This window comes from Trachurus trachurus (assembly GCF_905171665.1).
Source record: "Trachurus trachurus genome assembly, chromosome: 3".
In the NCBI taxonomy this organism is placed as follows: Eukaryota; Metazoa; Chordata; class Actinopteri; order Carangiformes; family Carangidae; genus Trachurus; species Trachurus trachurus.
The window spans coordinates 38,959,700-38,985,719 of NC_139893.1; the positions used below are offsets into that span (position 1 = coordinate 38,959,700).

General features: G+C 42.0%; 1 protein-coding gene across 4 annotated transcripts in view; it reads left to right on the forward strand.

The window, feature by feature from the left end:
* The window catches only part of uacab (uveal autoantigen with coiled-coil domains and ankyrin repeats b), a 62,977-nt gene that overhangs the window by 23,436 nt on the left and 13,521 nt on the right, over positions 1-26,020 (forward strand). For 2 of the 4 annotated variants that reach the window (XM_083997468.1, XM_083997471.1), the window contains exons 2-10: positions 12,225-12,355; positions 16,378-16,466; positions 19,601-19,665; positions 21,540-21,597; positions 22,146-22,216; positions 22,522-22,628; positions 24,461-24,642; positions 25,165-25,202; positions 25,675-25,731. In XM_083997468.1, coding sequence (XP_083853594.1) covers positions 12,225-12,355; positions 16,378-16,466; positions 19,601-19,665; positions 21,540-21,597; positions 22,146-22,216; positions 22,522-22,628; positions 24,461-24,642; positions 25,165-25,202; positions 25,675-25,731 — 798 coding nt within the window. Of the gene's footprint in view, positions 1-11,604; positions 11,744-12,224; positions 12,356-16,377; positions 16,467-19,600; positions 19,666-21,539; positions 21,598-22,145; positions 22,217-22,521; positions 22,629-24,460; positions 24,643-25,164; positions 25,203-25,674; positions 25,732-26,020 lie in introns of those variants that run through there. The other 2 variants (XM_083997469.1, XM_083997470.1) reach the window with 2 other exon arrangements.

Here is a 26,020-nt window from a genome sequence, read left to right on the forward strand (position 1 = left end):
CCAAATACCTCCATACTGCTCGTCTGTAATGTCCGTCTTGTATTGAAGCCCCAACATGAGAAATGGTTCTGAAAAAAATTAAATAAGTCTATATTTCAAGCTTGTTTGTAGCGGAAGCTCCCAGTGTCTCAGTTCACTGCTCTTCCTGTGTCACCGGCGGAACAATATCTCATGTCGGGGCTTCAATACAAGAGGGACATTACAGACGAGCAGTATGGAGGTATTTGGATGTTTTTTGGTGTGTCTTTTTGGACGAAGAAAGTTGGTATCCATTGACAACCATTATATGGACAAATACTGCTGCACAGACCCCCCCGTAACTCAGAGAAGGACTCTGAAAGTTCTCACAGCTCTTAGTCGACATGAGGGTGAGTAGATAATGAGTGAAATTTGAATTTTGGGTGAACTATCCCTGTAACAGTCCTAAGACGACCCTACTTCTGAGAAGGCAGCAGCAGAACAACAGAACAGAAAACTATCAACATCAACTGCTCAGCAGTCATTTCACTTGTCTCTTGTATGTAGAACCAAACTGACCAGAACAGGTTGTCCCAGCATCGTTGTTTGAGTCTCTCTGCTGGATAACTTCTGTGCCACAGTTTCTGGTATTTCAACCTACTTTTAGGTTCCTCATTAACTCTGAAACTGCTAGACTTTTGGCTTTTCACTGCCATGGGCTGCCTGCCAGGGTATATTGCACCATTAAATCAACCTGTCACTGGGATATTCACATAGCATGCAGCTATTTTAATGTCACAAACGGGTATCTCTGAGGATAAAAGATAAAAATATCGTGCAGATGATTGGTGTCAGGTTGAAGCCTCTTCATAAACTAGAAGTAAAGATTTTGTGCTGAGTGCTGAAATGTGATCTGGGTCGTTATAACACCTGATCTGAGGTCATTTTCACACCTGTAGTTATTTAATGTTTTTGGTGATGCATTACCTCACACCAGTCATCAAATAACACATCAACATCAGTGCATCACTTTAAACATAGCTGGTCAGGTAAATTAGACTGTATTACACAAAGCTACACACAGAATGTTATGAATGGAGATCTATAGGCACAAAGTCACCACTGTTTATTGATCGTTTTTATTATAGTGACATTTTAATGGCGTCCAATGCCGTCCATACATGGTGGTCATCATCATCATCATCATCAGGTGCATTTCCACCACAGGAACTTTGCCCAGGAACCTTTCAGGGGCGTTTCCACCACATGAACCAGGAACTACATTTTGTTCCAGGGTAAAAGATTCCAGTACCGTACTTTCTGAAAGTTCAGGAACTTTGGGGTGGGTGGTCTGCATACTGAACATCTCTGTGTATTGAATTCCAGCTACAGCTGGCATTAATATGTTGCAGTTAGAGCTGCCAAACCTTATCATTTGCCACTGTTAAGTTGTTTTTCACCATGCATAATCAAAATAATGTGTGTATGAGAAGAAATCTTTCTTTTTGTACGCATGTGTAATTTTAAGACAATTACATGATTCACTATAGTGATATTTTAATTATATTTTTTTATATTTTATATTTAAAATTATACATTTTGGAAATGTAGCCTATGGTGAAACGGGTGAAAAATGTGAAGATAGTTGTGTCAATTTCCTTGTTTGTTTTTTTCCCCCATACGTCATCGGCCTGATTTTACATATTCTTCCTGGAAGTTTTGATTCTGCTTGGTCTGTAATGACACTGTGCTATCACTGCTTGTGAGGCCAAGTGGCTATTTGACAGTGTTTTATTTTAAATAGCTAAGCATGACTGTACACTCCCAGTCAGGAATTAATATTTATCTTGCCTGTATCTCACTGTGAATGACTGATGTGCTGTGTTTACAGAGATGAGCAGATAACTAGACATACAATTAAAATTCTATACCACATACTGCACAAGTACCAGGTTTAAAATGACATGGCATAGCCTAAATGAGATGGCAATAGCAAATCCAAATTTGATGATGTGCTGTCATCTCAAGTCTGTCAGAGAAGGGGCATTAAATAATGGTCTGTTTTTATATCAAATCTTATGCACAGTCTAAGAGTTCATCACTCTGTTAGACTGTAGCAATATTTGACAGATTGTCATTTTATGGACAGTATGGACCAAAGTAGCAAGGGATGTGATGAAGCAAAGCCACATCCCCTCCTGGCTCCATGTAAAGATGAATTCCTCAAGTTTTTGTGAGGCTCAGTAATCAAACTTTGTAAATAAGAACTAACCAATTCTTTTTTTGTGACTTACATTTTTATTATGTTTTATATTTTACAATAGAAGAACACACCACCTCCAAACATCAGTGCTGGTGTGAAGTAAAATCTTCAACCTCTTTGGATATTCTCATTTATTCTCGTTTCAACGGAAAGCATTGCAGTGTTTACGTGTACATACTGTAGTACACATTCACATCCCTAAGTCAGACCGATGCGTTGTGAACTGATGAAGCCCCTTGGATAAGAGGCCAAACGTCTTCCTAGACAAATACAAGTCAAGTTGCCTTCGATTCAATTTGTTGCCCAGAGAGAGAAAAAAAAGTAATGTTTTGTTCAGTGTCCACTGTTCCACTGTCGTGTGAGGAATTGTGGTCCTTAAACATTAAACTAGTGTCTGTACACTGTAATAATATGTAGCGCCATCACCACATCCATCCTAAATGATTCATTAATGTGACGCGTTCAGAGAAATATATTTACCAAAACAGTACAGAGGTCAATGCAAATGGATGGAAAACTGGTAATGAGTGAAATTGCGGAGACCTTCCCCATTTATCATTGTGTTTTTCCACCTCATTCATCAGAATCTATTACCGGTATTTTCAAATGCCAGTTCTGAAAGCTATTCCTGAATAATGAGCCTGCAGCATCTTTCCATTTTCTCATTATTATCTGATTCCAGACATGATGACTGTCCAAAAAGCCACATACAGAACATTAGCTTTATCCATGATGTTGATGGCTTTAGGGTTCACAAAGAGCAGAAAAATAGGGGGATTATACAGTTAATCTACAGTAAAATTAAACGTGGGTGAAGAAATGGAGAATCTTCTAAATTAATATTTTTAGGTGGTGGCAGGCTACTGTTGACTTTTCTTTTTTTTTAATCGCTAGCGGCAAAAATCGGAATCGGCAGGTCAGACTTTTAAAAAAATTGGTGATTGGCCAGAAGATTGCAGTCGGTGCTCCCCTATTGGTGTGATTAACATGCAGAACCAAGTAATTGGGTAATTGTGTATGTATAGGTAAGTGTATGCAGTCACAGGCATTACAATTGTTTGAAATGGCATTAAAAGGGCATTCAAAAGCATTAAATTAGATTTGCAATCCCAGCGGACATGGATTTAGGGCCGGGTACACCCTCAACCTTTTTGACCTGTTTAGAACAATAACACTGAACATTTGAACTTGTCCTAAAACTAGCTCATATGTAAACTTGCCCTTTTTCTTCTTGTCTAGCATTTTTAGAAGTTTTTCACATCAAGCAGTAAAGCACTGAAAGTACTTCTCCCACCAAATGTCAGTGGTCTACCTTTCATGACATAATGTCTTTTCACAGACGTGTCCTACGGCCGTAGTCGTCATCATATGAAACCACACCAGTAACTGACATTAGACATGACTATCACTTAACACGTCGGTGTATAGCTTTATGTTTTGGTCTTGGCTTCACTCTGTTATCAGATGACCAGTTAGATATTTTCTGCCGGTGATTTCATCTGTGAGGACATCGGAGACCCATTAGTCTGGCCAGGGGCTTAGAGAGGCAGGAAGCTAAGGTGTTGGAGAGCAGCAGCCTGGAGAAAGTGATGAAAATCCTGGAGTGAAGACGACAAGAGTCTGAAGCTCAAGTAGAACTGGACACCCAGAATAATTAAGAATGAGATAGGTCAGGCCTCTACCTGTCCACACACTGTCAGCTGATGTTTTGTCCCAAAGGTCCCTGTGTTAAAATAGACACTTGAGTTAATGCGCTCGTCTCAGTTACACAGTTGAGTATTGTTTCAACAACAATATCTGGATGTAAATAGTCACCTTACAGAGATCTTATTGTACTGTAATTAAGGGTGTATTCAGACCTGTGGCCTGTTTGCTTCGTTTTGATTCAGTGGCTAAACTGATACAATTGTTGCATTTTTCTTTTGGGTCGTTTGTGTTCACACGGTAACAGTCCCAAGCAGTCCAAAGTTGTACACAAATGCCATGTGAGAACCAACTGTTCTCTCATTGGTCAGAAATCTTACCCAGGAAAAACAAAAACCATGGAATAGAGGTATCAATTAGGGATGGGCATTGCGAATAATTTTCTAACCGAGTATCCTAACCTTGTCGTAACCGGGTAACCGAATACTGTAATAAAAAATAAAATGACATCATGTCTGACGGACAGAGCGCAGCCGGTGCATAAATGCGCTCTGACCGTCAGACAGTCGCATTACTGACACAGCGTCATCAGACACAATATCAGGTGGATAATAAGAGTAGAAACTGGAGTTTAAAATGCACATATGGGGCAGATGTGCATCTTTATGCCGCGGCTGCCTCGGAGGAGAAAACTTTTTTTTTTAAAAATCATTAGCGGTGCTTATTTATTAGTCCACACTACATTTTGGTGCCTTCGGTCCTCTCTGCCTCGCATCGTTTCAGGAAATAACTGGGAAGGTTTCAGAATGTTTGTAAACTGAAAGCATATTTTCTAACAGACTTGATGACACCTGTCGTCTCCCTCCTGACGGTTTACGCTGAGGGAACCACCACAGATTATTGTAAAAGGTTTGAAAGTCCGAGGCTCGATCCAAAAATGCTTTTACACAGCAAAAAATCACGTTGCTTGATCCGAAACTGTTTAACACTACAAAAAGCCGAACCATGGCATGATGATGTAGTTTGATCCGACGCTAGACTGTGCTCTAACGTGCCGTTTTTTTAATCCTAGGTTAACCGGGTAATAATTCATAACTGAATAGCAGATTGCCTACTCGGGTACTCGAGTACCCGGGTAACCGTGCACATCCCTAGTATCAATGGGCCTGAAAATAAAAACCCTGGCCCAGCCTGAACCACGGTTGAAGTCCGGACCTGACCTGACCCAATCTGAGTCAGTTGTCAACCCAAAATCGGTCAAAAAACCTGGTTCATCCTACACATATTTTCGACCCAAATCCAGCGAAATTACGTTCTCACTGCAAACGAACCACTCCAGGGCTCAATGGAAGAGAGCCGAGACCACCCCCTCTAGCCGATCTCGGCCCACTTGTTTTGTGGTGAAACGCTTCCTGGTTTGGAACAATTGCTCCAAAAAAACAGGTGCGAATGCGCCCTGAGAGGAGATGCATGTCGGAAACAAGGTTGTGTTCCATTTTCGTCTTAGTACGTGCACTTATGCAAAGCGTGAGCGTTGTACTAATGGAAAGACCAGCTCAGTGGCTCTTGGATTGGAACTGTAGATCCAGTGCTTTGCAGGAGACTGAAATATGAGGACAATTTCAAATGTGGTCTTTTTCCCACTGGACGAACCCTGACCTAAGTGATGAATGACATCAGCCAGTCCACGGTCAATACTGATGCATTGGAGATGACATTCGTTAAATTGGCCTTAAACACTTAAAGGGATATTTCAACATTTTGGCAAATTCGCCCATTGCCATAATCCCTATATAATAGTTTTAGGAGTAGGTTTGTTACCTTTAATTGTCGGTGCAAGATGTTTTTAGATCGGCGGGGCAGAGACATGAGCTCTGCATGGCGCACAGTATTTTTGCCTTTCCATCATCAAACTCATCAAATACACAATCCAAGAACTCCACAACGCTCTGGTGGACAAGTTGTGACCTGCACATTCACCACGCTATGAGATAATAACGGAATGTTACGAGTTGTTTTCGAGGTAAATGCATGGGTAAATGCAAAGCCGCCGATGCACGTTCCTGTCGGGGGCAGTCGTTTTTCGACAAGGAGTCTCTTTTCGGCACAAAACAGGCTATGCATTTACCTCTAAAACAACTCTGTCTCGTAATGTTCCGTTATTATCTCATAGCGTGGTGAATGTGTAGGTCACAACTTGTCCACCAGAGCGTTTTGGAGTTGTTGGATTGTGTATTCGATGAGTTTTGAGGGAAAGCCCGGAAATCCCATGAGCCTCCGTAGCATAGCTCTGAGCAGCCAATCTAGAAACAGCTTGCACTGAAAATTAAAGGTAACAAACCTATTCCTAAAACTATAGGGATTATGGCAATGGGTGAATTTGCTAAACTGTTGAAATATCCCTTTAACAAATGTTCTGCATGGCCGACATTGAACAGGGTGGGACTGCACTACGCAGCACAGAGAGAGGACCTCTTCTTAGCTGCAGACACCAGAATATCAAGCACAGCTGATTGGTGAAGATGAAGCAGCGTCTCTCTCTACTGACCACATGACTCCAGCATATGAAAGGAGCGACATGCATCATATTGATGTCATGGTATGAAACCAGATACCATCATGTGTTATGGTCATGTTTTCCAGTTGTAGTAGCAGTACATGTACAGATCTCTGTATTACAATATATTACCTGAATGTTTTAATGATTGCACAAATAATCAATATCACAGTCATGATATTTGATTTCTTTGTCAGTCTCAGCCAGCTCTCCTTGACAGTGAGTGGCTACTGCAGTGGCTTGCTAACAGCCCTATTATTAACTAGTACATAAACAGATTCCCAAACAAATACACACACACATACACACACCAGCGAACCCATGTGAGATATTTACGTGACCGATGTACAGCATGCCGCATGGCTAGGTGCCATTTTGGCGCCTTTGTCTCCATGCCGGGCTGAGCAGCTTTGGTAAGTTGACACCTACTTCTTCATATGACATGTCATGCGGAGGAGGTCTCTCTGCATGTTTGTGGATATCGGTGCCGCTCTGTTAACGCCAGTCTGGCAGCGGACAGTAACACAAGCCCACAAGGCGCTGATGCAGTGTGTAAATTAACCCCCCCCTCCCACCTCCCACCTCCCCCTCATCTTCCACTCCTTACAGTGCTGTCTCTGTACCCAGTGTTTTACTTTTTATTTTTTTTTATTATTAACTTTTTATTTGAACTTCAAATGCAACAGATCTATAGGACAAATCTCCTTGTTGTTTACAACTACTTCCGGGTAGAAAACCAGCATGAGAACAATAGTGACGGACGAGAGTTTTACTACATCTAATTTTTCATGTTACTAGCTATATCGACGTTTAGACTAATCTGATGTTTGTAAAGTTTATAAAACCAATGATTGGACAAACATTACTATTTATGTGTGCACATTTTTGTAATTAGTCATGGTTATCATAGATTAGCTGGGGTCATTCCTATGTTCCCACATTTCTAACTTTTGTTGTCACTGAAAATTAGGCCCTATGTTCCCACAGCCCTTTGGTCCCACCATTGGTTGAGTTTAGGCAATGAAGAAAGGAGTTGGTTAAGTTTAGTAAAAACAAGCTAGACAGGCCAGATAGAGAGAGTCCAGTGGGAACATAGGGCTGTGGGAACATAGGCACGCTCCCGATTAGCTGGGCTAACGGTTAGCTACCTGTTTAACTTTAATAACTCAGTGACTCAATAAATGGTCCATGAAAAAATATTTTCTCCAGCGGATATCTGAGTTACAACATGACTGAGCTAACTGGAGTAGTTTCATGTCGTGTCCGACAACGGGAGGGTTTTAACAGCTGACATCCTGATGTTAGCTTAGCTACCGCCGTTAGCTTAGCTACCGTTAGCTGTCCCTGTCAGCTGAGCCACTGATGCTTTCTAGACACTGTGATTCCCCCAAACTGAATAAATACAACACATAGCAACACAAACACACACACACAGAAATAGTAATGTTTCTTCAAACATTTCAGATTTGTCTAAACTGTGATAGGGCGTGAAAAATATGATATATAGCTAAACTCTGGTTCGTTACTGTTGATCTCATTCAAATTACGTGCTGGTTTTCTACCCGGAAGTAGAATGTAAACAACAAGGAGATTCAGTCTATTCCAATTACATTCCACTTTTTATATTGAACATTTTAACCCCACCCCCCTCCCTCCTTCACCCCCCCACCACCCAGCTGTGTGCTATTTCAAAAAAAGTTCTGTTAGGTGAAGTCAGATTCGTCCATACTGCAGTTGTGCTTGTTTCAGCATTGTTGCTGTTGAAAGTTCCAGGTATGCAATGTCCAAGAAGCTTCGAAGCCAGTGAGTTTTTGAGATGTCATGGGGAGGTTTCCTAGCCAGGCTAGCGCCGCCTACTGGTTCCGGCAAATTTCATTTGCCTCAACCATGTAGTCAGGAAACTAGCAATGCGTTTCGGTTTGCTCCGTCCGCTCTGCGAACAGACGGGTAAGTGAAGGCCATGACGTTGAACTCAAGCGCTCAAGATTAACCTATGAGCTTAACCGGTGTATAGCACACGTGACCACCAAGCAGCAGCGATTAGTTGAAGCAAATGTAAGCAACCGCCTCCCGGAAGCAAACGAATCCCTATGGCTCGTGTTCAGACGCTACATGAAATGTAATGAAATAAGCGGCTGATGCATCAGGCTAGAGGTTTCCAGCATTGAACAACAATTTTCTTTGCCGCTGTCAGACCTTCCAACCGGAGTTGACCTGTTTTTCCTTCGAGGGAGAGCTGGGAGTCATCATTCAGAAGGGTGTATAGCAGGTTCCATTGGTAACTGTACCCCTGTTAGCGCTGCTATCGTGCTAATTACCATCTCCCATAAATCCAAAATCCCTGGACATGTGCAAAAGAGCCAAAGCAGTGTTTTACTGATTGAAAGTGAACATGTTTTCGGTGTGGGTGTCATTGGCGTCACTGAAGTCGCGGTGTAGTTGTACAGTGGTGGAAAAAAGTTTTCTGACCCTCTTAAAAATATACACAATTCCCTGCACATGCGGATCAGGATGCGGTCTTTTCTTGCTGAAGTAACCCTTGGATGTCCAGATCTTGGTTTGTCTTCCAAACTGTTGGTTGGTCTGTATTTCTGCAGAGTGGATCCAACTGCTAAAGGACTGCATCTGGACTTCCTGGCTATCTGGAGGCAGCTGGACCCTTCCTAGCTGAGAATCTTGATCTTGCTTAGGTTCCTTATTTGAGCTATTTTTGTCTCTGAAAAACAAATTCAAATTCGAAAGTGCTGGCTTTATATAGACACCAAGCACAGCAACAAAAACTTTCATTAGTGGATCACTGGTACCAAAATGACCCAATACTCAAAATGTCTCATGTATTTTTAATGAACCAATCCAATCCATTTCTTTTAGTACCGTCACAGTCAAAATTCTAAACAAATCCTAAAAAAGCCAATTAAAAACTTGGTAACACTTTGACGCCTATTTCTATAACGCATTATAACCATACTTATAATGAGTTATAATGCAGTTATAGCACTGTATAACTATAGTTATAAACACTCATAAATGACCATAATGCTTTATAACAATAATCATAACACACTATAAAGCATTTTATCATGACTTATAAGGTCAGGTATTATAATATGTTATAATTGTAACTCGCTGACAATGCCCACATCGATAATACATTATAAATATAGTTAGAATGTGTTATAATTGGCTTATAAACGTGTATAACTATCATTATAAACTCTCATAAATAATCATAAGGCTTTATAACAATAAGCATAACACATCATATATAATTTTATAATAAGGTCAAGTATTATAATAGTTATAATGTGTTATGCTTATTGTTATGATGATTTATGAGTGTTATACACATGTATATGCCATTATAAACCATTCTAACTATATTTATAATGCATTATCGATGTGGGCATTCTGAGCGAGCGAGTTACTAACAATTATAATGTATTATAATACCTGACCTTATAAGTCATGATAAAATGCTTTATAGTGTGTTATGATTATTGTTATAAGGCATTATGATCATTTATGAGTGTTCATAACAATAGTTGTGCTATAACTGCATTCTAACTCATTAGTATGGTTATAATGTGTTATAGAAATAGGCGTCAAATAAAGTGTTACCAAGTTTTTAGTTGCCTTTTTTAGGATTTGTTTAGTATTTTGACTGTGACTGTACTAAAAGAAATGGATTGGATTGGTTCCATAAAAATACATTTAGAGTACTGGGTCATTTTGGTACCAGTGATCCACTAATGATCAGGTTATGCTTTTTATTAAAGGACATAGATTTTGTTGTCGTGCTTGTTGTCTATATAAAGCCAGCACATTTGAAAGTTCTTCAGAGACAAAAATGGCTAAAACAAGGAACATAATGCAGGAAACAGGCCTGAAGATCCAGATTCTCAGCCGGGAGGGTCCAGCTGCCTCTGCAGAGGTACAGACCAACCAACAGTTTGGAAGACAAACCAAGATCTGGACGTCCAAGGGTTTCTTCAGCAAGAAATGTCAGCCTCCTGATCTGCATACATGTGCGGGGAATTGTGTAAAATGTTAAGGCTGTCAGAAAACTTTTTTCCACCACTTGTAGCTGTGGGGTTGCAGTCTCAGACAGCTGGCTGCAAAACATCTGACATCTAACCTCGCCACTGTGCAGCTGGGATCGGGGTGGGGGGGTGGGGGGGGGCTTTGGAGCCACACCACTCTACTTTAGATGGATGAGTTGACGGCAGCTTTGGCCCCTGTAGTGTCCTGTGAGGGTCAGTGCCAACACCACTTCAAATGTGCAAACCATAATCCCCCTCTGACATTAATATTTTCAGATGGGAGGCAAGCAGGGAGCATGGTGGTGGAGGTGGGGGGGTGTGGGGGGTGGCAATGTAAGCAAGGTCTTTTTGGCTGGCCTTGTTTCATGCTGGCAGTGGTGATGGACACTATCGTCATTACTCATGGTGCAGGCATGTCCAGAATGTATTCTTAGCCCCTGTCTTCCTATCAGTCACTACAGAAAGGTTGGGGGGTCAAAAAATAAAGAGGTAACCAGTCTACAGGGCTGTCTGCACCAGCGCTGTTTACCAGGGAGGGGGTGATATTTTAAACCTGGGAGAGCTCACATATTTACCCCACTGAGCCTGACTGACCTTGCCATTTGGAGGGGTGAAGACGCCGGAGAGCGCTAACAGCAGAGAGAGGAGGCAGAGGCTCTGCAGCCGCCGCTCCGTAAACAAGCAGATTTCAAAACAGTCCAGAGAGGAAGACGATCATCAAAACAAAAGAAGAACTTTGTTAAATAAGACGTTTGGAGGGTGAAGACGAGGACAGAGGAGGAGACAGTCAGGGGAGGTCGGAGGTAGCCAGGCTGAGCTGACTTTTACCCAGAGGAGGAGTTGCAGTTGCCAGCCGGGGCAGGTCCCAGGGCTGGCAGGGCTGGCCCTTCTGCTTCTCCACCTCCACTCCTTCCTCCTTCTCCTCCCTCCTATCCAACCCTCCACCAAGCTGCTGTGCAGTGATGAACTTACGGGCAGATCCACTGAGCAGCACAGGAATGCTGAGACGAATCCTGCCGGCTGAACTTCTCTGCCTCAAATGAGGGAAACTCCAGAGGCTGAGCCACTGCAGAATAGACTGTCATCGTCTTTGTCTTCTTGTACTCACTGGTTGAGTGCATTGAGAGACTGAGAGGATTTTTTTATACGCTTTGTTTTTTTTTTCTCACTTTGTGTTTTTGTAAAACCGGAACCGTGGCAACCTTTTCAGTAGCACGGTGCAAGGACCAGCTCCACTCACCCAAGATGAGCCGCTGGCTAAAATGCACCTCCATGCACTTTGTAGGTATTCTTTGCCAGTTTGTCGTCAAAAGCTATTTTTATCATTACTGTTCCTTCTGTTCTTATTCTTGAATTACTCGTTGAACTACCTGAGGGCTGCAAACAAAGTAATTATGGTGCTGAAGAAATTCTTCTTGAGGCTGAAGTCACAATTATTTCTGTGGTGGATCTATTTGATGACTCAATAATTGATTCTTAGCCAAAGTTTTCATCATGTCATTTCAGCTTTTACCCAATTAAATGTTCTGCCCAGAAGCCTTACTTCTGTTAACTCTGTTCTCGTTTAGTGAAAGTACTGAAGAGAAATGACATTTTGCCTTTTGTCTGTTGTTGTTGTTTTTGTGTCAGAAATGGACATTGTGCTCTTTATAGTTTAGAGCTGAAGAATGGAAACCAAATTATGGGCATGTCTCTCTATTTGTTTTTAGTAAGTACTGTTATATGTGCCCTATGACTGATAATTCACCGTTGTCATTGTCAGAACACAGACTGGAACAAGTATGATGACCGTCTGATGAAGGCGGTGGAACGTGGCGAGGTGGATAAAGTGGCTGCTGTTCTTGGCAAGAAGGGCATCATCCCCACCAAGCTGGATGTGGAGGGACGTTCTGCGTGAGTAGACACACACAAACATAAACATTCATTCACAAATACACAAACAAACATAAACCTACACACAAATACATTCATGTCCAGTTTGTGGGCATACTTAGTCTTACCAACTACCCTGCATGTTGGAATATTTGGGAATCCAAAAGAGCTGTGCATCACAAATACCAAACATTGCAGAGCCCTCCCCTCAGCATGCTCCTGACCCTGTTTTTTCAGATAAAGCACATGTAGATGGGAATTCCTTCACAATTAGGTCACACTTACTCAGAATAGTTTCACCTCTTACCTCCTTTTTATAACATGACTGGATGAAGTCCTCCCAGGTCCTCCCAATTTCCCATGGCTCTGATGACCCTGGTGGACATTTTTCCATTAAATCTCCATCTAGCCGCGTTGCTTATGAAAGGCATTTCAGTTGCACATTATTATGTGTCCATTTTTATATCCAGAAATTTCCATTTCCGTGTGCAACCGACTGGAGGTCAGTGTGGGAGTCGGTGTAAAGAATGTTTGTGGCCACTGCCGGCTTGACCACTCAGGCCAAAGGCTGTTTTTACAGACTCCACAGGAAATGACTCCCTGCAAATTCGGATCAGGTCCACTGTGGTGCTTGCAAAACCAAGCAATGCATTTAGGTCCAGCTGCAGACCATTATCAGGATGAGTTGACATCTTGAAGGACCTTATCTCATTTTTCAGCGGGAACCTCAGGTTTAGTTTAATTTTTGTCTCTTTTTTTATTGCCTTTAATTGATAGCATAGTCAAGAGAGAGACAGGAAGTGGGGAGGCAGAGAGGGGGAATGACATGCAGGAAAGGGCTGCCCGATGCGGGATTCGAACCGGGGCCGCCTGCAGTGAGGACTGTGGCCTCAACACCCCTATTTTTTGTCTTTTAACACTTTTCGTATGGTTTCATTAAAGGGAAAGTGAAGAAAAGATTGAGTCAGACCAAATGCAAGGTGGGCAGCCTTTTGAAAGTATATTTTCTTCCTGGATTTTACCCAGAATCCAACAGCACCCAGATATATGAAGAAGTCACTGGTTGAAAAAGGCTTTGTTAAAACATAAAAGCGTGGAGCAGCAGATGCCTGAAGCAAAGGTGCTGAGGATTTTCAGGAGCGTGTGAAATTCTTTTGCACAGCCCAGTGATTGTCGACACTGATCAGCCTCAGCGTAACAACCAGGGAACCGTTTTTTTAATCGAGGTTGAGGGGAGTATATGATGATGTATGATGTAAACCCCAGTTGCGTCTGTCAAACTTGCTCCGTCGCTGCTGCACATTCTATAGAGAGTAGAGTAGTAACCCACTGTTCAGCATCTTGGTGTTGGATTATTGGACCTCCTGAAAAACAAAAGAGCGTGCTACGTGCATGCAATCATGACGTGCTGAATCCTAAAGTATGGTGTGTGTGTGTGTCATCTTGTTTTGAAAATGATTCACCCATAGATAACAAACATATGAGCATAGCTTTAAAGAAAGCACATTAATCCCCACAATCCTTTGCATTCAGGCCTTTGTTTGCCGACCTTTTGGTCTTTACAGGATGGAGAATGCATTTGTGTTGTGTGAGTTGAGTTTCTCTGTCAGAGCTTCATCAGTATGCTGGTATACCACCACACCACTTGGATAATGACAACAAGTTCAATCACGGTGTTGGACGATTAGGATGGGATGGATAGAGCTGTCAGCTGTTGAATTTTCCACCATGATAAAATAAATATCAAACACTGTCAAGTATTTAGGAAACACACATCAGAGACAAACTAGTCGACAAAGTCAAAGGCGGCATATCCTCAGTCTGTTGTTTTAAGATCAACCTGAACATCACACAGGTCCAACTGTCAAACTCACAGCTTGTCATGTTTATTCTTAAGACACTCGATCGCACAATTAATTGCTGCTAATCCTGACAAACAATGGGCGCGCAGCAGTATCTTTAGTCGGAGCCGGCCTGAGGCTGCAGGTCTCTAGTGGCGCGCCGTCAGTCCCACTTGTTTGGCTGCTAAGCCCTCGTCAGTTAGCTATCACTACCGCAGGTGTGACGGGTGGGCTCGTCTCTCTGGGAGCCAGATAATACCGCGGCAGAGATGTAAACTGTTTACTCAGTTGGAAGCCGCAATAGAGCAGCAAGAGCTGGATTCATTAGCCCAACGTGGCGAGGGTAATCCAGAGCACCCCCAAATTATATATCAGAGCCACAGTTTGTAATTAGTTTCCCCACAGAGGTCCATGATTACAAGGGATTGCCATTCAGCATTCCTGTGCTGGCTTTTGCACAGGGCCTGAATGCCACAGACACATGTTGGTCTGTGTGTGGCCCAGTGAACTATAAGCAGATTTGCTGAGTTGCCATTGTGGTTCACTTTTGTTTTGGGTCAGACCCAGTGGCAAAAGCATGACCCCTTTTCCATAAAAAAAAAAACCCCAGATATGTAACATGATGTGTTGATTTTATAGTCAACCAGTGCCGGTTTGTCATTGAATAATAAGTACGGCTGCGTTTAGGTAGATCAACCTGCATTCTCTGTCGTTGCAAAGCTGGCAGTGTGGTGTGTATATGTAATATATGGTTCAGCTACCAGCACATAGTCTCTGGTTTACTCTTCCCTGTCCACTGAAAATAGCAACCGTATCCTGTGGACTGTCAACCTGAAAGCTGCCACAGGAGCAGGTGTGAAGATGAAATGACATAGCTAAATGTGCTCCCTTAAAGCCAGAACCATTAGTCCCCCCACATTCACGGGTAAGCAAGTGTGTGTCCATAGAATAAACTCTTTGTGTCTTGGGGCAGCGTGGGACATTTTAGCAGTTTTTTATTGGATTTGTTGGACAGTCACACTGTTGCTGCAAATGTATGAGTTCTGGAACAAAACAATTGCCATTCCTTATTTATAGGGAAATCTGCTGAACCAGTAAAATCTCACAGTGGGGTCCAATGTCCGAGTCCACTTTGGGAGACTGGTCTCAGATGGTATTTTTGGCTCTTTGCAGAAGCATTCTCTCAGTTTCCTGAGTGCTGTGCCTCATGAACTTGACGATTCCTGTCATTATGTCCCCCTAAGTTGAATAACTGCAGTCTACTTCCTGTCTGCTGTTGACCCTCAGAGATCAGGACCTTCCTCTGCTCCCCAGAGAACCAGCATCTCCTGACCATCAACACGGCTTTTAATACCCACACCAGTGTTGAGGTGACAGCCTAGCTGTCTCCTTGGCAGATACCTCAGGGTTAGTGTATAAACAGGTTCATGTGGCCCGATGGCCGACGGTACTGAGATAGGTTTACACACAAGTGCTTTGCAGACGGTGAGGGCTGGTGGCGGCAGTGCTGCTGTGAGTTAAATCAGAGAAGAGCAGCAGGAATGTTTCCACTCAAAAAGTGATGATTAAAGACATGTTGGCAAACACATGCAGTGAGAATCTGCTTAATTGAGCAGGCAGTGAACAAGGGGATATGCCAACTTTGTGGCAATTAAACATGAATACAAAATTGACAAAAGAATGACATTTCAAGGTTAATTTAGTAGCTCTTAATGGAGTCATACAATCCTCATTAGCAGATTGACTTTCCTACTTGTTCTGGAAACGATTATCCCTTTTAAGTTTAAATAGTCCCAAAGCTGGTGCCTTCACTGACAACTACTAATTAAAGAGCCGGACTATTGGTGCAGTTTTATTTGCAGGTGATCTCTGAATTAATTTTAGAATTTGATGCTCTCATTATAAAACAGTAGGAAGCTGAAACTGTAGGAAAATGATGTGTGTGGCTCTTGGTTGCCTTGGAGTCACTGCATGCCCTGAGCTTTCTTGTTATGTACTCTGAGATTGCTGATCTGACTGATAGCCAGGAGCCAGGCAGCTTCTTGCTCTCTCTCAACTTGTCCTCCAGTTACACCCTCACCCCCTTCTCTTTACACCCTATCACGTTCTCACTTGCCCTTCACAACTCTGTACCGTCTACACTTTGCCATCTCCCCACTCCATATCTTTTTCATGTTCTCCATGCGTCTCCCTCTTCTCCAGGTTTCACTTGGCTGCAACACGGGGACACCTAGACTGCCTCAATATCATCCTGGGACACAACGTTGATGTCACTGCCACTGATGCCACCGGTGAGTTGAGGCTGGATCAAAGCAATAGCTTGTGGCCATATCATAGAAACCTCCTAACTTGCAGATCCTAATCTTAAAGGGATAGTTCAACATTTTGGAAAATTCACCTATTGCCATAATGCCTAAAGTCATAGCCGTAGGTTAATTACCTTTAATTATCGGTGCATGTTGTTTTGAGATCTGGAGGGCAGAGATGTGAGCTGCTCAGTGAACTCAATGGTACAGGTCCCCTGTCCCTCATCAAACTCATCAAATACACAATCTAACAACTCCAAAACGCTCTGGTGGACAAGTTGTGACTAGGGCTGGGTACCGAGAGCCGGTTCCAATTTTGGAACCGGAACCGAAATCCCAAGATCCGACAACCGTTTAAAAATGCGCATTTCGATTCTTTATTTCGGTTCCTGGCAGTCACTCACACACACACACCACACGCGAGCACAGGACGGGAGGGTGGGGGTCATCCCCCAGTCGGTAATTTCTCCCGCTAATCACGGAAGGAAGACGGTGGGGGTGGGGGGTCTGCGGCGTCTCTGACTGCAGCGGGGACTATCATGTCTCTGCTCCGTGACACTGTGAGACTGACCGCCGGTGCGCGCTGTGGGACGGGACCGGGGAACGGCAGCACCCGGTAATCGCTAATAACCCGAAAACACAACGACAACGTCGGCAAAATCGCTTTTGAAAAAAAAGAAAAAGAGAGAGACCTGCCGTGCCGTGTAACCACAACAACAACAACAACAACAAAAAAACTGACAGCGAGTGAGTGTCACGACTTCCTGTATCTGGCCCTTCAAATTAAAAGCCCTATAGCCTTTATACTGTTCAGTCATATTGATTTTGACTTAATTTTGACAAGACACTGCTCCAAATGTTGTTGTTGTTTTCCTGCGACCAATTAAATTTTGGTCAGTCAGTGATTTTTGCTTGGTCGACTATTTGGAGGCAGCCCTAGTAACGTTATACAAAAACATACTATATTTATTTACTTTCTAATTAATATTGGTATCGGAATCGGTAATCAAAAAGAATCGGAATCGAAATAGGAATCGGAATCGATGAAAATGCAAACGATACCCAGCCCTAGTTGTGACCTGCACATTCACCACGCTATGAGATAATAATTACGAGACAGAGTTGTTTTCGAGGCAAATATTAATTTCAGACACGGCTGGTGTGATTTCAAAAGTGCAAGTAGAGTATTTGCTTCATGTGTCGTAATGTTACATAATTATACATGATTATTTCATAGCGTGGCAAATGTGCAGGTCACAACTTCTCCAAGAGAATGTTTTGGAGTTGTTGGATTGTGTGTTTGATGAGTCTGATGAGGGACAGGGGACCTGCACCATCATTTTGTTAGCTGAACAGCTTGGGTCTCTGGCTCGTGGATCTCCAAACAACATGCACCGATAATTAAAGGTAATGAACCTACTCCTATAACTGTAGGGATTATGGCAATAGGCGAATTTGCCAAAATGTTGAACTATCCCTTTAAGTGTATGGTATAAAAAAACTTGCATATCCTGATGTAGGAAAATGCTTTTACCGGTGAAACGTCACCATGTTACTAAAGGACTATACTTTAGGAAAACCGTACACAAATGCCCTCAATGTTCCAAAGAGAAACCTAAGGGTTTGGGGTTAGTTAGAGTGGCATTGGTTGAAATAACCTAAATTGTGTGTTTGTGTCTTGATTTGGTGTGTTTCTCTTGCTATGATTGAAAACAAACCACGCTGCTCCTCTATCTCACCGTCATCAACGCCAGTACTACAGCTTCTCCAAATACACTTGGTTAAGGCAGGTTAAGGTACTTTGTGCCGAGGCACGTTGCACACGAGCACAATGAAGGAGAAGAGGATGTGTTGGGGAGAAAATTGGTTTGATTAGCAGGCTATTTCTGTCAATGTACTACAAAGAGTGCAGCTTGGCAGCAAATGTGTTCATTTCCCTCTTTATGGCAGCATAAGTTAGAATAAGGAATAATAATAATGGCTAAATGGTGAGAAATAGAGAGCCATTCCTATTTTCTGAAAAGAAGAAGGATGGAAGCAGCAAATGAAACTCCACACTCTTGTTGCAGTAATGACATGTCTTCTAAACTAATGGGACTGAAAACGCTACAATAAGAAAAGCTATTTATGAAACCTTTTGTTGTTTTTACTAGCAATGCTGTCATTGCTGCTGTGGTTATTGATAATATTTTAGCAGTAACACAGCAGTATATACAGCGCTTCCTAGTCTCCTACCTCTCTCTTCTCAATCCAACTGAAGGTACATGTGTCCTGACTCTGCTTCTGTCTGAGGATTCTCTCTGTTATAGAAGAGTTAGTCCTGTCCATTGACCTCTGCTATACGGCATCAGAGAGACCTTTAACAGTTTGTTCCAACACAAGAGTTTGCAAGTCATTAACCGTGGTTGTGTAGCCTGTAGGAATGGTTTGCATTTACTTGTTTTATGGCTTAAATTAGTAATGTTGCTGTAGGAAATGTGCAAATCTCTTATTAAATATAATATCGGTAATCCCTGAAAGAATTGTCCATTAAATTTACATTTCAGTGATTGTGATTGCGACCTAAATGTTTTTTTTATTTTACCTTGGGCAGTTTCTTGCTCATTTGATTTCAACTGCTTAACCTTATATATATATAAAAATGTGGGTCTTATAAAACTGGGGGAAAAATCAATAAAAAGGGGCCTAAAGGAATGGCCAGGAACAAATCTGCAGTCATATATTGAGAGGAGCACCCAGACTCACAGCAGCATAATCCAGTATTGGTAAAATGAAAGCTGCTTCTTAACAGTAAATGAAAGGCATTGTATCATGGAATAATTTCCCATGGTGATCTATTGCAATTGATGATGTAATCCTGTTCTGTACATACTCTCTATACAGTTAACACTGGATCATTATATCCAGCTTTGCTACACTAATTGCCCACTAATTAGGATCTTAACTTGTTGTCCTTGAGTGTCATGATTTCTCTGTACTCTGCTTTTCTTGTCAACAGTCAAAGATGATCACTAAAGCAGCAGTACAGTCAAACATACTGTGTAGTGAGGATTGAGCATCGCATAGATGCAAACACCAGATTGATGTATATATATTTTTTTGTTTTGTTTTGTTTTTAGGTAAAAACGCTCTTCATCTGTCTTCAAGAAACGGACATTCTCTCTGTGTGCAAAAACTCCTGCAGGTAAACAGCAATTGTCTTTCACACACACATTCCCCGCTGTGACAAAACATACCAGAATACAAGATAATATCTCATACTTCGGTTGGTTTTCAGTTTTGTTTTTCATTCAGTTGTTGTTGCTGTATGAGCAGCCCCTCAGTCACCGGCCACTCACTTTCCCTCTCAGCTCCTTTAAATAATTATAGCCCACTCTGCATCGGTCAACAGTGGGCCCTGTTGAGTCACCCTGCTCCACTTGAGGATTTATGTGTTTACAATGAGGGGGCTACCTCTTCAATATTGTGCTCTCATAGCGTTGTAGCCCCCTCCTCCCCCTCACCCCCCTCCCAGTATCTGGCTTGGCGCTGATCTGACGGAGGTGGAGGCTGTTGGCAGGCGGTTGTCAGCGGTGTTGACAAGCCTTCCCCACTGCAAACCTGCAATCTAATCTTGGTGCCGTCATCGCACCAGACATAGCAGCTGGACGCCAATACCCCCCTCCCCCCCTCCCCCTCTACTGCCTCTACTCTCAAGGTATAGGGTATCCCCCACCCCCCCCCCCCTTCATGCTCTACTGTCAGCTCCCATTGCTGCTCTCCCGCCTCCACCTCCCTAAGCTTTGTCATTTGAGCGTGCGGCTCATTTTTGGCCCTTGTTGCTAGAGAGAGTTGGGTTTTTTTAGTGGGGGGCCCTGAGCTCACTGGCAAAGCTTTACCCAGCAACATCAGGCCCCTGTTAGCATTGAGTCCTCAAGGCTTTCATAGCAGGCCCTCATCACCACCGTGCTGCAGTCAGCCGCCGTCCAACCAGCTGAAAGACTGTGGAGATGTGTCACATGCATATCAGCACAGCACCACTTAGCCTAATATGACCCGCCTGCTGCCGTAGCAACGGTTGGAAATAACTTATTTGGAGATGTTGCCTTGTACAGGTACAACACTACGTCATAATTAAAGCAGTGGGGAGAAAACCATTGTGAAACGTGTTTTATGGATCGGATGTTGATAACAATATTTAATTATTATAAATGTATACAGTTGTGCTCATAAGTTTACATACCATGGAAGAAATTAGCCTATTGGCTGTAATTGGGTGCATTTACATTTTATCTTTTTAAAATGTTCATTAATGTACACTGTCCCTCTCGAACAAATAAAGGAAAAAGAAAGAAAGAAAGATTTTGTAAAGTCTTTAAGTTAATCATGAGTGATCAGGCAAAACAAGTTTCTCTTTTTTTTTTATGGGATTCAAATTAAACTGTTAGACTCTTTCTGATGGTACCAGACTGTGGCTTGGTATCAACAGAAACCTCAATTTCCACTTTTATGAGAGCTTGAACACTGCTGATTGGCTTTCTCAAATCTTTGGAAATCTTTTTATATCCTCTTTCTGTTTTATAAAGTTAAACAACCTCCTCCCTCAGGACTTTTCACAGTTCTTTGCTTCCCCCACGGCTCAGAATCCAGCAAAGTGCAGCAATGGATGAAATGTGCAGGTGTTTGTCAAGAGCCCAGAATCTCATTGACTTTTTATACACAGACACCGACTACAAACAACCAAGTTCCAGGTGTGGACGGTTCCCCTGAGTAACCATTTAAACCAGTCTGTGTCTGTGTCAGTCTGTGTGTTTATTATCAGGGTAGAACTTTTGATCAGGGACATTTTGGTGTTTGTACTTATCATTAGGATTCAAAAAGATCAAATACAGTCTTGTGATAATAAATGGCTTCGCCCAGCCACTAACTCTGAATAAGATAATTTTTGTTGCATCATCAATTATATTTTCTGAAATGTATTTCCAGCATTTTACAAATTCTGCCAGGGTAAGTCAACTTTTGAGCACAACTGTACTTTTAAATATACATTATAACACATCTGTTTATGCTATTTTACAGCACAACTGTCCAGTTGGGAATGTGGACCTACAGGGAAGAACAGCTCTACATGATGCTGGTGAGATTCTACTCTACCACAGACTTCACTGCAGTACAGACTGACACCACTGACTGTGCTCCAGTACTGACTCTAGTCCTGCTTCTACTCTGCCATAGCGCTGACTCTACTGTAGTCTGGTAGCAACTATAGTATAGTGCTGATTCTACACTATTATTGATTATATTACTGTACTGACTCAACTAAATGTAATCATCTAAAACTGACTGACTGACAGTCCACTGCACTCTACCACAGAATCCACTGTAGCACTGACATCACTCTACTACAGCAGCTATTTTACTCTAGTCCCAGCTCTACTGTTTCACTTTTCTTTCATAAGGACCTACTTAACTTTACTCTTCTAATAGAAAATATTACCAGGCAAAACTACTAATAATACAAACTGTTGACAAGAATAACAAAATGTTTCGTTTTTTTTATTTAAAGGCAGAATTTGTTTGGCCTTACTGCACTTTCCAACATATAAACTCAGGCTGACATTGACATTTTCTCAGTGTTAAATGGGATGAAATGATTGCTGTCGTTTCCACTCTTTCTCTCCACAGTCATGGCAGGCTGCTCATCCAGCGTGAAACTCCTCTGTGACAGTGGGGCCTCTGTGAATGCCAGTGATTTTGTGAGAATTAATATTGCACTCGATTTCACACACAATGTGTTGTAATGGCCTTGTCTACGATTTTTCTTCTCCATTTTTCTGGTGTTTAGTTGTCATTGTAGAAAAGCATATCAATCAGCTTGCTCCTTAAAGGCTAGTGCCTTTTTAGTGGCAGCCATTAACTGCATGTAGGGACAGCCAGAGCAACACACAATGGGATTCGCTAAATCTTAACTTGGGCTGCTTGAGTCAGGGCTCTGTAATTGTGGGTCATTCTGGGCTTTGTGTGGTTTTTCTTGACATATGTGTCTCTGGTTTTGATCCAGGACGGCAGGACACCTCTGGTGCTTGCAACCCAGATGTGTCATTCACGCATCTGTCAGCTGCTGTTGGAGCGAGGGGCTGATATCACTGTACGGGACAAACAAAACAAGTAAGAGACGTCGTCCCTCTTGGTGACTTAGGGTGAATTCCAGTTCCTATCTTAACCCTCAAGCCTCAACCCTTAATCTTAGTAGCCCTCAAAACCAAGTGTTCAGGGCTATTTTATGACACCCCTTAAATGCAGATACATCTTCAGACTGTGGAGGGTTTGACAATAGTTTATTTTATTTTTTTTATATTTGCACTGTTAACCCTGCCAGTTTAATCATAAGCCACAAACGCAGCTATCATCGACGGGTCCATCAGGTCCATGTTTTTGAAATTGTTGTGGACTGTCTGTCAGTTATTACTTTGGTTATTAGTTATTTTTTGTAGCCTATAGGTTAGTTGAGTTAGTTATAAGTTGATATTCAAACAAATAATCTGTATAAATACCGCAACCACAAATATATTCATCTGAAAGTCACTGCATACCACGGCTTATTGAAAGGTAAACCCCAGCTGTAAATATGGTTAGATAACTCTGCTGCTACGGGAGATGACGTTAGCCTGGTCATGGAGAAAGGAAGGAGTTCCACCGCACACAATGTGGTCACTTAAATATTGATTTATTGTTTTAAAAGTTAAGCAACCCATTTCACCTAGTGGGCTTCATCAGGCCATAAGCCTGAACTCCTTCCTTTCTCCATGGACTCCTTTCCTGACACCACTGGCACCAATGTGAGGATCTAATCTGTGCTGTGCAGGGCACTCTTCCCTTTCTCAATTAGCCTGGTCATCTTGATTGATTGATTCTTTTAATGACCACACAGCCAGGCTGGTGGAATTTGCTTCCAGTACAGCTTATTGGTACAGGTTCCAAACATATAACATGTATAGACAAACATACAATCACAACTTATAGGGTCATGCTTGTTCCACAGTGCACAGAGTTCAAGATATTTATTGCAGTGGGGATGAAACTGTTTCTGAAGTGGGTTGTTTTGGGGGGAATTGTCCTGAAGCGTCTCCCAGAGGGGAGCAGCTGGAAGGCAGAGTGTGCAGGGTGAGTGGGATCTAAAACAATTCACCCTGAACATTATCGGTGCAAACATTTTACGTAGGCTGTATCTTGATAAAACAACTGAACAACTACATTACCACGGAGAAAAATGACCATTTTGTAACTAAACCATAGTAACATGGCTTGTCCGCACCGACCGGCTATTGACAAAAGATCGTAAAATAAAAAATAAATGTTATTCAACAATGAGGTAAATAATCAATAAAATGGACCTCAACTAAGATGATACAATGGTTTTCTTAATATTTATAACAAAGAAAATACTGCATTCTGGGTAGTCCTTGCTCCCAAGGATGGTGTCGGAGAATCTCAATATTGAGGCTATACAGCCCTAAAACTTGTCCCTCAACTTAACATTCTGAGAATCGGGACAGTACTAGCACTTCACGGGCGTGCGCGTAGGAATAGGAATTGGAATTCACCCTTACAACTTACCATTACAACAGAGACAAAATGCTGCTGTATATTGTGAAGTGTACCTGAATATATGATGTAAAATAGAAAAGATTTAGTGTGCATGTCTAGCTAACAAGGCACATGCAGTTCAGTTACAAAATCCATGTGTTTTGTTTCATGAATTTACAAAATGACAGTATAATACAAGGTCTCCTCACTTACTTTTTGTGTTTTTTATTATTCATTTGTAACACAAAGCAAAGAATCAATTACAAAGGACAAAAAATCTGCAACAGTTATAAAAATGCTCACAGAATTATTATTATTTTTTGTATATTTCAGTTCTTTGCATCAATCATATCAATAATACAGTGGAAACATAGCAAGTTGGTTCATGTTTGTGACTTTGTTGTCGTCGTCAGGACGGCGCTGATTCTGGGCTGCGAGTACGGCTGTAAGGACGCGGTGGAGGTGTTGCTGAAAAGCGGTGTTGATGTGAAGGCCATCGACGGTTTGGGTCACGATGCCTTTCACTACGCTCGCCTCAGCAAGAACCCAGAGCTCGTCGCAATGGTCAGGAATTACATCGACAAAGTCAACAGAGGTAGGTGGCAAAGCATCACCTGAGACAGAACATCAACCAAACAAAGAAACAGAGACTGATCAGACCAATGATGCTGTTCTTTTCAAATGTTTTGTCTTTAGCTAAGGCACATTGAGTTGCCTTAGTATGAAATGTAAATATAGATGCCTTGCCTTTGCCTTGCCAGTGAAGAAAGAATAACAGCATCTGAAATTCAAACTCGATGCCCACCTCCTAGTGTGAAACAAACTCTTGTATTTTATAAAATCCTCTTAAAGCTGCCAATATGTATTAACATAATATCCCCATCCCCACTGTTATAGACTGCTTTTATTTTCTAGTCTTACGTGCATTAGTCTCTTAGAGTTCATTCTTATTTCCTAATTTGCATATTTTCCTGATAGATTATTTGTTTTTGTCTTTCTTCTGTGTATTACCTTCCCTGACCTTGAGACGCTGCTCTGTAAACAAACCACTTTGTCCCATCTTGATAACATATGAAAGGAAAGAAACTGAATTTGTTGTGTTCTGGTTTCATCGCAGATAAAGAGGCTGCAAAGATGGAACAGTGGAAGCGACAGGTAACCCTCCATTAAATGTCACATATAGTGAAGAGAAGCTGTTCTCCATCTCTCCTTTACATATTTTAAAGGACTTCCATGTTTATGTGTGGCATGATGAGAACAGCAATGATATTACATTTCAGTTACAGTTCAAAATGTGACAACGGTCAGTGTTGTTTACATCCCAAAGTCATTAATTTGTGAGAATCCTATCTGTCCATCATTCGCCAATACTTTCTGAAGCCTGTGTTGTGAAGACACCCCCAATTATTAGCATTTTTGGCTGTGCCGTTTTGCATTACAGATCATTTTCTTCAACCTGGCTGGCTGTGTTGTGCAGCCTTTTCATATTTCAGAGTCTAGACTGCTGCTCAGTTGTGCGTGGCTGCCATCTAGTGGTTATAAGTGAGAGTTGTTGCATAAGCTTTGCAAACCAGTTAAGTCATACGCTGGAAAGATGGTAAAACAAAAATTCCTGTGTCATCCTCAGCATTCAGTGGAGAGATCAGAGGCAGCTGAGCTTAACAGAAGGGATCAGATCATACATGTAAGTGCTGTTTAACTTCAGCCACTTTGACTCTGCTTGACTGGAACTAATTAGCAACTCATACCATTTAAAGTGAGTGAATTCACTGCACTCACATTTAAGACCAATCAAGGCATCTGTCCACACAGCAGTGATTAGTTATTATTTTTTTCCCACACCAATAGTTAGATTTTCATTTATTTTAAAGCAGAAGTAAGTGATCCGGTGGTTTTGGCAAACTTCTTGTCAGCCGATGGAGTTAGCAGTCCCCGCCCTCGTCCCTACGTCACCACATTCACGCGCATCCCTT